This window comes from Cicer arietinum, chromosome 5 (genome assembly GCF_000331145.2).
Source record: "Cicer arietinum cultivar CDC Frontier isolate Library 1 chromosome 5, Cicar.CDCFrontier_v2.0, whole genome shotgun sequence".
In the NCBI taxonomy this organism is placed as follows: Eukaryota; Viridiplantae; Streptophyta; class Magnoliopsida; order Fabales; family Fabaceae; genus Cicer; species Cicer arietinum.
In genome coordinates, this window is record NC_021164.2 from 75,566,487 (window position 1) to 75,580,036 (window position 13,550).

Sequence of the window (13,550 nt, forward strand, 5' to 3'; positions counted from 1 at the left end):
TGAGCGGGTACTTATATAAAAATAGAACATTTAATATATTTTAGGAGTTGTGTGGACTAAGTATAGTTGTAGGATGTTAATGGTAGCATCACATGACTTGTAATATGTTGTTCATGGAATCATGCAATATTATATTATATCATCGAACAAGTTACATTTGTTCTTTTAATTTTCTAAATCTCTGATGATGTGTGAACCTGGGCTTCTTTGTTTTGGAGGATTGGTCGATTTGGCTGGAACGCGTTGCACCATGGCAAAGCTATTATTATGCCTCCTATATCTGTCTAGTATTTGTACTGTGTATTGGTGTTCTTTTGAAACGAGAAGATGAAAATCAACACGGGGTGGTACAGTTTGATAATTGTGTCATTTAAGCTTTTAAGCATGTAATCAAAGGTTCAACTCGGTGTGTATCATATATCATCTGTTGGGGAGGTTTGAGGTTCAATCTCAAGCATCTTTGGGCGAATTGGACTTTTTTCTTTTGGAATTTATTTTAATTTGTTTACTCTGTTTTTGATATGAACCGGGGATCCAAAGAAGTTGAAGCATGCGGAGTTGGAGATTGAAGAGAGTTAGTCGTTGAAGTATGTTTCTTCCAGACTAGAGAGCAGAGACGATTCCAAACCACAATGGTGGTTACCTATCTGAGTGCTCTCTAGGTAAAACTATATGGTAGTGGCAGTGCAGTGGTGGTCACATCTCATCTCGCAACGGGGAAAAAATATGTGGAGGGCTTTGCAACTGTATTGTGAGGGCCAGGTGAATCTTGTGGTCAACAGATGTGGTTCACCCTAAAATTCTCCAAACAAATGCAATTTGGGATTTTAACGTTTTTGTTACTCATAATGTTTATGTGGGTGGGTTTAACGTTTTTTCAATCTTATAAGCATGACTTTTGTGATTTTAGAAACAAAAAGAGGTAGATTTTATACATCCTCTCATTAGATTATTTTTCCTCACATATCACCTTCACCCATGTCCTCCTGGGCAGAGAGTGGATTAGGTGTGAAGGGAAAATGGGAGATTTGGTTCTAAAACATGGTTCACCATGGACTGACAGTACTATCCACCAAAAACATTTTTTTAGAGACGAGACTCATGGCTTTTGTTGGTTGAAGATGTGGTGAAAGGTAATCTTTGTACTTTTCCTATTACAGACACATTGCATGGAATAATCTTTTAACATATTCCTTTTTGGCTTGTTAAAAAAAAACTTGTGAATTTCCAAAGGGAGGGATTGATCCACTATGTGTGGCGTAAGGTACAATACTTAGTCTAAGAATATCTATGAACACTGTCCAACACACACTTCTTAATACACTTTTATCGGTGGAATTTATATGTGAACTTAGTACACTTTTATTGGTTGAATTTATAAGTGACCTACTAAATTAAGTAGAGTCAACATAAATTTGGTGTATTTCATATCAACTCCATTTCACTTTTCACCTACTATTGGTGGCTTCAGCTGTATTATTAAAGATATATTATCTATATCTATTAACTTTTGCGGGTAAATAACTATATATACTATAATACAAATTATTCCTTACTTATATAACTATATTGGCAATATCTAATGATATATACACTATAATGAAGCACATTTATATCCCTTTGTTATATTTCCCTCTCCAATTCAATTGAATGAATATTTTACTCTATTTTATTTCACTCTTATCCACTCTACTCTATTTATTTCTATTTAATTATACTCATTTTAAAATATCAAAACAAAGTCTAAATTAAATGAGCTAAAAAATTCAATTCAAATTGAATTCAAATTAAATTGAATTTTACTTTTTGTTGGTTGAATTATCAATTATACGTAATGACCGGAATATTTTAATCCCATGTTTTATCTAAAATATTTTTTTATATTTTTTAAACTCATGTTTTATCTGAAATATTTTAAAAATTGATGTATTTTGTATAATTTAAGCTAAATACATGGACATTTTAAATTTTATTTTTCTTTATATTTCAATTTAAATGGAGTACTATGTGAACTTTATTTTTAAAGGACTATGATGTGAACTTGTCATCTAAAGAAACTCAAAATAGCATAACAAATCTATGCCATTTTAACATAGGTGCTTTTTTTTTTCAGGGGAAAATTTAAAAAAAAAAAAAAAAAAAAAAAAACTTGAGACAAAATACAAAATGTGAGAAAAACATTCTTTTACAATCATCATCTTCTAAAAAAATAGTAGATTTAAACGGGAATGGATAGGTCAACAATTCTAAAATTTCAACTAAGATAAAGATTACTCGTTTTTTTTAATGAATCAAGTTGATTGTAACAAGAGAATTCATTTCTACTAAAATAGTAGTCAAACCTAGTTAAAAGTTATTCTGAGACCATAAACTATTCTTTAAAGTTCAATTTACACGAAGGTAACTCAACCGATATTACAAAAGAAACCGTAAATATAAACTTCTTTAAAATTTCTAATTAAACTTCTGTTGTGCTAATCAAACCAACATCAATTAAGGGAAAAATCAATTTTATTTGAATTAAAATCATTTTTATGGTCTGATTGTTTTCTAATTTTTTAAAAATCATGTTCTTAATTTTATCAAATTAAACCAATTATTTTTGGTTGGTCTAAAATTTTTTTCCTCCCCAAATTTGAACCAAAAAGATACTATTAGACCTTAATGGCAAGTATGGGATCAAACACAGTGTAGAGAATAAATAAATCAAATACAGACACTTGAATGCTTTTATTTGTTTTATTTTAAAAAATCGATCCTCGATTATTTATTTTTTACTTTTTTAACTTTTTCCATTATTTATTTATAAAATTTTAATAACATTTAACCTAAATAAATTACATATATATGCTTTTTTTGTTTTTTGAAATTGTATCAAAATATCCATGGTTAACTTTCTTTCAATTTTTTTTCTTTATACTCTTTACTAATAGTAACTTTTTTTCCCACCGTGACCTTTATATTTATAGTCCATGTCACTCGAGCGAGGAACGGGTGGACATTAACTCAAAAATCCTACGTGACAAATGTCAAGTTTTTGATTGGTTAAAAGACCTCAAGCTACGTGGGTGGTTTAACTTTATCATATTAACCGTTCTGTTTCGTCACTCAGTAATTCACATCTTGCCACGTAAGCAAAAACGGTTCACTCTTCTCATCTCATTGGCAGTGACACACCAAAAAACTCTTCTTTCCTTCTTAATTATCTAAATTGATGATTAATAATAGTTAACTAAACGGTTTGAGTTTACCTCTCTCTTTTGACTTTTGACTCTCTCGGTAAAACTCTAAACCCTAATAAAATCATTTTTCCCAAATCAATTTCTCTTTCTTTCTTTCTTTCTTCGATCTGCTGCAATTCAGGGATTCTCTTCTACTCAATCGGTCTTCTTTCTTTTCTCAAGATTTCCAATGTTAATCTTCGTTCTTTTATGTGTTTTGGATTAATCGATCGATCGTGCGTTTTTTATTTTCTGTTAATTTCGTTGTTTCTTGATCGCAGTGGAGGCTATTCTCGCAACGTTTGACTTCAGTAGATCCATAATTTTTAAAACGGATTAGAAAGAATGAAGAACACGGAGCGAATTGCGAATTTGGCTTTGGCAGGTTCGTTTCTTTTGGTGAATTTTATTAAGTTTTCTTGCTTCAAGTTTATACTTTATATACTCCAATTTTGTAAGTATACTTTGTGCATTCTAGTAACTCTACAATGTAATAGTAGTGTGCTTAAACTGTACGCTCAAACATAAAAGGGATACTACGTTTTAAATATTTGGTTCTAAAATCTTGGATGATGTTATGTTTTATGGTTTTATTGTGTTTAATCTGGTTTAGAATTTTCAATTTTGCTGCTCCTACCTTGTTTAGTTATGTTGATTTATGAGTTACAACGAAAATGGCTCTATTTCGGTTCCTTGATTAATTAATATTAACGGCATTTTATATGTCATTTCAGGTTTATCTTTAGCACCGCTTGTTGTGAAAGTAGATCCAAATTTAAATGTTGTTTTGACTGCTTGCATCACTGTATTTGTGGGATGTTACCGATCCGTCAAACCAACCCCACCAACTGTAAGTAGTAGCCAATGTTGGTTGGTTATTCTTGTATTTGTTTATATATATAGTTTAATTTCTATGCACCATCAGTGTAAAAAGCTTTACATTATTAGTCAATCACAACCAATCATATTTGTGACTTTAGCGGTCATCAAAACAAAAGTCAAATATTTCCATTAATTCGACGGTTGTGATTAACTGACTTTACACTATCAGTGCATATCAACTAAATTCATATTGCACTTTGGTATCTTAAGTTTTGATTTATCTCAATCACGTTGTATTTAATTGTGCAGGAGACAATGTCCAATGAACATGCTATGCGTTTTCCCTTTGTTGGGAGTGCAATGCTATTATCCCTTTTCTTACTCTTTAAGTTTCTATCTAAGGACTTGGTGAACACTGTGTTGACAGGCTACTTCTTTGTACTTGGGATTGTTGCACTTTCGTATGTTTTTTTTTGCTTTGTACTTGTTATTTAGTCAATAGAACCATCTTTTCTCATTTTCTATTGTAACACACATTTTCTCTTCCACTGTCTGCAGGGCAACATTATTGCCATCTATTAAGCGCTTTCTACCGAAGCATTGGAATGACGACCTCATAGTCTGGCGTTTTCCATATTTCCGCTGTACGTGACACCCTGCCTTCTTAATTACTTTACTGTTGACATTAATCTTTCAATTAATTGTGAACGATGACATATTTTGGCTATTTTTACGGTATTTTACCATTTACCACTGATAGCTACTAGTGGTTCTTAACTTATTGACAATGCATATATTCTTTTATCTATTTGAAAGTTTTAACACTACATTTAGTGATTATCTATTTTTCAGTGCTCCTTGCACAACAATAGTATCTTTAGGTTCTACTTGCATTCTTAAATGAATTTTGAACTATTTTTTAGAGAAGGGATGATAAATTTAACCAAGTATAATACAGGGTAATGTTTAATGCTTTCGTGTTTGGTTTTGGTTTTTTTGTTGTTTTTGCTACTTATAAGTGTTTGCAGTTGATCTACTTGACAGTAACTTGTTTCAACCATTCTGAATGATATTTTTCCTTACACCTTTCTTACACAGCTTTTGAGGTTGAGTTTACAAGGTCACAGATCGTTGCTGCAGTCCCCGGCACCTTTTTTTGTGCCTGGTATGCTTTGCAGAAGCATTGGCTGGCAAATAATATATTGGGTCTTGCTTTCTGTATTCAGGTTTGACACTTTATCAATATGTCTGTCTGTAATATTATGTTTATGTATATGTTTGTAAATTAAAATTTGAACTGACAGGTTCATAACCATATAGATAACAACCAATTAATAATAACTTGATTCATAACCATTTAGACAGCAACCAACTAATGATAAAAACTTGATTGTGTACCTGACAAATAGTTTTTACTGTTTCTTTATGCCAATTATATTGTAACTGGCCATAGAAAATTGGCACAAACCAACTATACCAATTATTTTTGCATCTTGTTGTTAGTATAAATTCACAATTATTTTTGCCATAACAAATGAAATTGATCCCGTAAAAAAAAAATTAATATCAATTTAATATATAATTGAAAAATCGACAGCATTTTTCAAGGTTTAACAATATTAGGTTTGCTTATATTGAAAGTATATATTTATGTGCCTGTCTATTTCAGGCTATTAAATGATTTATAGATACATGGTTATCGATAATTTCTTAGATTATAAATTTATTGTTTTCAATTGAACCAGTAATTTTTGTATTTTTGGTATTCACTTTTCTGGTATGAAGTGAAGCCTTATTTAGATATTGAGCTTATTCCGTAGAAATTGGGCCTGGAAAAATAAATTAAATGTTCTATCTTAATGCTGAGTTTGTATAAAATTGTAAATCAGTTAAAATTAGTAAACTGTAATTGACAGTGACTCCACCTTTTATGTTTACAGGGAATTGAAATGCTTTCTCTTGGCTCATTCAAGACTGGTGCGATTCTCTTGGTAGGCAATTCCTTTTTTTTTTTTTAATTGAACATAATGGTGTCCAAAGCTTCAATTTTTTATAACATTTTAATTTCTATGCAAGCAATCCTTTAGCTGCAGAAAAATCAGGGAACTGCTCTTTTCCTTTTCATTTGAGAAAATTCAAATATGGTTGTGAAAAATAAAATATAATTTTGTTTTCTCTCTCTCTCTCTCTCTCTCTCTCTCACACACACACACACACACACACACAGTTTCTCCATCTCCTTTTAACCTTTTCAGTCAATTCTAAGCTCAGATAAATGCCTCTGGTCAAGAACTATATTTTGTTCCATGCAGATATATTAGGGCTTAGTTTCCAAAAGATAAAGTATATGGTCTTTGACTCTTTAACATTTTGTATTTTGCAGGCTGGTCTATTTGTATATGACATTTTCTGGGTTTTCTTCACTCCTGTGATGGTCAGCGTTGCAAAATCATTTGATGCTCCAATTAAGGTTAAATTTTTTGCTAAAGGCAATAGAAATATTTGTTTGTATGTCTTCGCGTGATTTTTTTGTAGTCTATTTGCCATGATAACTGTCAGATAAAAGCGAACTTGTGATTTTCTTCCTAATTTTGTCATTTAAATTGTGTTGCAGCTTCTGTTCCCTACAGCAGATTCTGCAAGGCCATTTTCAATGCTTGGACTTGGTGATATTGTTATCCCTGGTAGGATGACTCTCTGGTGATATGTTGATGTTTTTCTTGAAATTGACCTGTAATTATACAGTTCAGTTCTTAGTATATATTTGGTGTTAGATTTTTAGAGTGTGCTTGGTAGATTGAGAGAATGGAACTGAAAAGGGACCAAATATTTTGACTCATGTACAACTTGCATTTCACCTTGATGTCACTTCATGATTGCAGATTTGTGGGTAGTCCACATGAGTTTGCTAGAAATGGTTTGTAAAAGCCTAGTCTAACTGGTCCTTCAGGGACCGGTTTTTACTAACGAAAATGAAACGAAAGGGATGGAATGGAAAGGATATATGTATTCTTCTCCCTGTTGGATGATTAATTTAGGAAAAAAGAGGAAGGGGAAGGGTCACAAATGTAAAGTTTCACTATAGGCTCATCCAAAGAACAAATTCTTAACACTAAATTTAGGCAAGAGACATTGTTTTGGCCCTATTATTACCATTAAGAATAAATACTTTGCTTAATTTAATTTGTTTTTGATTGGCTAATCAAACTGAAATGTGTGGTTGTGGATACTTTATTTCAAAGCAATGGTTCTGTTGCAGCTGCTGAGGATCCAGGCCAGTTCATAAAAAAAAATTGATATGATTATGCATGCAATTGATTGATGCACGAGATGTTTTGCATAAGCTAATTTTGATAAACCTTTCCAAGAAGCTTAATGAAATAAGCACAAAAGAGCTTATAGATAGGTCATAAATTATTTTTATTAGCATTACGAAACCTACTCAAGTGTTTGTCATAACATAAAACCCAAATAAACGCAATAAGTTCTTTTCTAGATGCCTCATAAGTAACAAACAATATCAAACATCTATGTAATACTGTTTGGAATTTTGGATTAACTCTTCTCAACCTTCATGCTCCCTTCATACGTCTATTCATTCATGTGCATTAAATAAGTTCTCTATAATAATATACTTGGTTGTTTGCTTAATATTTATTGACCTGTATTTTTCTCAATCAGGTATTTTTGTGGCATTGGCTTTGCGGTTTGATGTATCTAGAGGAAAACAGCCCCAGTACTTCAAAAGCGCATTTTTAGGATACACCTTTGGCTTGGTTCTTACAATTGTCGTGATGAACTGGTTTCAGGCTGCACAGGTGATTGATATGTTGTTTCATTTTATTTTTTCATTTAGGGGGATAGTGTGAGGCTTGCGGTCAATAATATGCCGAGGTTGTGGAACTTATATGAATTTTGGAGATCAACCATCGCTACTAACGTTTTCCCCCTTTTGTTGTGATCCTTGTTGTCAGCCTGCTCTTTTGTATATTGTACCTTCTGTAATCGGATTTTTGGCTGCCCATTGCATTTGGAATGGTGATGTCAAGCAGGTTTGTTTCATTATTTCATTTTTCCATTTCTCCGTTCTCTTATCGATATTAATCCATTACTTATTTATGCATCTTGTTTGATTTCAATCATTTCCTGTTATGTATTATATTCCAAATTCCGAGTATATAATGAGAATAGCGCTAATTTGATTCATCATCAGCAAAGCTAAATTGCAGTTTATATTGAACGTATGTGTTTTGGAATTAGCTAATGAATCAATGACGTGGTTTAAAATGTACTTGAAGCAACATAAGATACATAGATGTAGATTGTAAAATATGGGCTTTTCTTATATACCTTCTAAAGGCAATTTTGCTTGTTGTGACCAATTTTAAAAGGTTCCGTACAACATCTTTTAGTGCAGCAGAATATGAATTAATATTTTTTTGGAAGTTATTGGAAACATGATTGTATGATTTCAAGTCGGTTACATGTTGTAGACCTTAACATGACTGTTGTGTGGGTTGGCTAAATTCTAACAACTTTTTACTTTCTATTGATGCAGTTGTTGGAGTTCGATGAGTCAAAGACTGCCGATTCATCTCAAGAAGAGAGTGATGCCAAATCTAGCAAAAAGGTTGAATAAGTTGAAGCATGCCCAATACCAATGCTTATGATTCACAGAAGAAATACTGTTATTTCCAGGGAACGCGGTAACTTAAGCTAACTTATTCAGCAGCAGCACACCTTTGTAACAGATTGTGATTAAAAAAGTAAATGTTAGTCTTATTTCTTAAATTGGCATTTTGCTTTTACTCCTTAACTCCCCAATCTGGGTTTCCATAGCAAAGTTTCCAATGGTTTTCTCCCTCTCCCTCCTTTCTCTCATAGCACACAATAGGCGCTCGCACACATGCAATTTTGTTTTCAGTGCATATAAATGGTTAAAATTTATACAAATAGTCATGATTGCTGAGGAATAAGAATTTTTGTTTTTTACTTCTTTAACAGAGCTCAATACTTAAATTAATAACTGAGTTCAATACTTCTTTTGGAGTTACAACAAATACAATACAATAATCCCTTTAACATAATCTTATTTCAGTATCGTGTTCTGCAACTCTGAGAGGTCTTTTGACAAAATCACATGGCATAAACGTTCTCTTGAAACCCCAAAAGGCATTATTGACATCATCACCATATAGACTATTTCCCAACAACTAAACCTAATAGACATGGAGTTGTGGTGGTGTGTTATAAGTAGAGTGGCCTGTTAAGTCTCAAAGTTCAAAATCTTGCTTAGAAAATATTTTAATATTAGGTCTTTTATTGTAATAAGTTTTTTAAAGCATGGACTAATTATTTTATTATTTTTTTTTAGATTTAAGTGAGAAGTTCATGGATTCAATGTTTTGTTAATCTAGAGTTTCTACTTTGAAATTTTTTAAAATTTATTATTCTTGAAAAAATATTGAAAAATTCTTTAAATTATTTTTTTCTGAAAAATTTGAAAAAAAAAATGTAAATTATTTTCTATTAAAAAATTTTGAGAAAAAAATTTATTTTTTGGGAGAAAATAAAAAAAATTGTTGAAATTTAAAAAAAAAACAAAAGATAAATCTAAAAACTAGACTCATAAATTCCACTTAATCCACAAATTTTAAAGACTTTTAAGTTTGAGATTTTTTTAAAAAACTTTAATAACTAAATTTTTTTAAATTCTCCTATATATACTGAAAGCCATAATTTGTAACTAGTGAAATTGACGAGTATAATTATAAGAAAGAGTTTTGAGTTGACAAAAAAAGAAACGGAGACTTTTGTGTATATGTGGTAGTAATCACTGATCACACATTGTACTGCCCTGCACGAAAGCAGTACGATTATAAATTCTTTTTTTCACGTTAGTTTGCTTTCAATCTAAAAAAATTCCACACGTAAGAATATATACTTAATAATTCGTATTTGAAGAAGTTGTGCGTATCAGAGTATGAGTCTAACAGCAACTAGAAAGGGTTTTATAATCTTGCAAGTAATATTTAATATCATTTAAAAAGATATTTAAATAAAATTTTCTGTCTAATTTTTTTCCTTCAATTTAATATATTTTATTAATAATATTTTGTTTTTTAAATTTATAATTATTTTTAATTTTATTAAACCAATTATTAAAATAAAAAATTTTAAGATAGTATATAGTCGCATATCAGATATGCGACATTCTATTGATTGTTAATTTTTTTTATTTATTTAAAAATTTGCATCATGAGATTCGGACCTCATGACGGGTAAAAAAGACATTTTAATATTTTCCTTTAAATGAAATATTTTTTTTACACATACTTTTAATCAAGTCACTTTATATAATTTTTATTGAAAATGTTTAAGAAATTAATTTAAAAAATAACACTATGATGTAATTTAATTAAACAGACGTATAAAAGAAATTTAATCTAATCTCTAGATAAAAACCCGGGGCGACACATTGGATAAATAGATAGAACCTGAGTGTGATGCATATATGATATGATTATATTTCAGAGTTTGTCAAATGACACTTGTCCATATGTCTAAGGCTACTAAATAAAATATTTTCAAATGTTTACACTCGTACGTTTTGTTTTATGATCCAGAGGAGCTAAGCCCCACTCCTCACACATTTATCACGATACAGATGCCACACTCAAATCAACATCCATATCAACAATACAAACATACTTCTTTGACTTTAGTCCAATTCTCATTTAAGTTTTTTAAATTTATTCTATTTTATCAGTCCTTTAAATTATATTTGTATGTATTTTTAGTTTTTTATTCATTTTTAGCGATTATTTAAATTGAATTATATTTGTATGTATTTATTCATTTTTAAATTGATTTAAATTATATTTGTATGTATCAGTCCTTTAACTTAAAAGACTTAAATGAAAACTTAGTTAAAATTCAAGTGTATTTTTTTGCCAATTTTCAATAAATAGAAGCAAGTCCTTACCATAGGCATCAATACAATGATCTGGGATATATCCCCTCCCAAGTACAACAACTACCAACTTTTGACAGGTTTACAAAAGCTGTGAGCCACTGTATTACAAACTCTACCAACATCCACAACATAAACATTACCCATTCTAGACATAAAATCTTAACAAATTAAATATATTTCTGTTTGATCTTATTTATAAACAAAAAATATATTAAAAAAATTAATATATTTGATTTAAATTTTAGAGTCTCTAGCTAAATGTCAAATTTCTAGGAATATGAAGTTGGATCCATGTTCTACAAACTTCCGATTGCAAATTTTCGAGATATTCTCTTTACTACGATTTGAAACCTATATTGTAGAATTATTTTGTAATTTTTACTTGTCAAGAGGAAGAAGCATTAGTTCAGCATGAAAAAATTGTGTTCAATATGATACTAATTAAGTTACTCTAGGTTTATTTTTGTTAAGTATACTAACAATTTAGTTGCTAGCGAAGTCAATGTATAAATGTACTTTTTTTAAGTATGATATTGATAAATAGTACGAGGTTTATTTTAATTTTTACAATTTTTATATATTTTTTGGATAAACATAATGTACACTGATTTTCAATAATTTGACCAAATCGGTCACTAAAGCAATAATTGAAATCGGTTATTAAAATGATATTAAAAATGGATCAATAATTAGTCTTTAAAATCAATCACTAAAACAGTTTCAAAATAGGTCGTTAACATTTATGTTGCTGACTCGGATATTAAACATTAACATTTGCCAACAAACAGTTACTTCCAAATCTAGTAAAACAACAAATACAATATAAGCACCACACAAATCATACTCCACATAATCAATGCAAGTTGCATTGTATTTTGCATGTGACAGACATATTTGCCCCTTCGTTCATGTGTTGTGTTGGAATAACAATTTAATGCAAATGAAAGATCAAACTATGTGCGTTGTTGGATAATATTATTAATATGGAAAACTATATGAATGTAAATGTGAATTTTTTTTTTTTAATAAATGAATGTAAAGTAATTGTTGGTGCGATAAATGTCGTGTTTTTTTACAATGAATTGGTCACTATTGAAGTAGACTTACGAACTTAATTATTGTCAGAAATTCAAATCATATAAGCCATACTATACCTCCCCTAATTAATTAACCAAGTTTGTTAGCTATATGACGTAAACAAAATAGAAATATATGAACCACGCAAAAACATGCTGCAATTGCATCTAAATATATATTTGTCTTTTTCTAGCAATAATTTAGGAGATGCATACAAATAATTATATTGTTTTTATAAACAGAATATATAATTATATTGTGAATCTCTTTGAACTTTGTTGACGTGGAAGTAATTAATGAATGACATATCTTACCTAATTAAATACATATAAATAATAGATGTTCAAGAGTTGTTAACTTGTCATGAGTAAAAAAAAAAAAAAGATGACTGATTGACAAATTCAAAGTCATAGTTTGAATATAGTGCAATGCAATTGATACACATGTTAAATGGTGGAATATTCAGCATTCATCTCCTCAATATCAATAGTTTACTGCAGCTCGACTTTTACAACTATGTGAATTCAACTCTCACGGCAATAAAAAGACTTTGTTGATGAATAATTTATTAAGTATCTTTGTTGGTATCTTTTTTAATCTTAAAGTATGTGGAGACTATAATAAATTTTTCAAAATCTAACTCATTTAAATTTATAAAAATTAAACAAGAACGGTTTGAAGTTTGGATATGAATAAAATTCAATATGTTATCATTTTCTTTTTACGTTATGTTATAATTTTTTAAAAAAATTCAAAACTTGAAGGATTATATTTTCAAATTTAAAAATTGAAAAATTTCAATTGTGGATCAACTTAAACAAAGTTATTTAGAAATTAAAAGGTCAATATATGTGACACTAATTTTGGAATTTAATTAAAAAAATCTAGTGGACCATTTGTACTATAGAGCGAGAGATTCTTGCATGTAGAGTGCAAATAGCCAGTGAGCGAATTTTTGAAGTAAAAGAATATCAAAATATAGAAGCATCATAATAATGTTCTCGACATCTCATTATGTTGACACTTTAGTAATCAATAATCATCTCTAGCACTCCAACAAAATGTATTAAACCAAAACGAGATACAAAATCAAAGGAAGGTTACGCCAAAACTCAAGCAATATGAAATATTACATGTTATTGAGAATGAAAATTTGGAAGACCTAAGTACTAATTCCGATCAAAATAATCTAAAAATAACCTAAGTACTAATTCCCACCACTTAAAACAAGTCATAGTCAAATCATGAAAAACAAGTTTGTCAGACCAATGTCCCTTCACACATGAGACGTGCAAAAGACGAGTTAAAATCGATTTTATATTGATTTTGGCGGATCTTCTCGAGAGCGAACAGGAGCACGACATCCTATATATTTTATATATTATCAAAATAATAGTGGCAAATTATTAAAATATTTTCCAAACATCGCATCTCACCTCTCCCTTCAAAATAAT

The 13,550-nt window shown here is 29.9% G+C and overlaps 1 protein-coding gene across 1 annotated transcript; it reads left to right on the top strand.

The window, feature by feature from the left end:
- The first annotated feature begins 3,451 nt into the window (after positions 1–3,451).
- On the top strand, positions 3,452–8,834 carry LOC101507197 (signal peptide peptidase-like). Its single transcript, XM_004501130.4, has 11 exons — positions 3,452–3,606; positions 3,956–4,071; positions 4,353–4,504; positions 4,602–4,687; positions 5,142–5,269; positions 5,984–6,034; positions 6,427–6,513; positions 6,658–6,727; positions 7,725–7,861; positions 8,018–8,095; positions 8,602–8,834. Exons 1-11 carry the CDS (start codon positions 3,567–3,569, stop codon positions 8,680–8,682), a joined length of 1,026 nt encoding a protein of 341 aa, XP_004501187.1. The 5' UTR covers positions 3,452–3,566; the 3' UTR covers positions 8,683–8,834.
- The last annotated feature ends 4,716 nt before the right edge of the window (positions 8,835–13,550 follow it).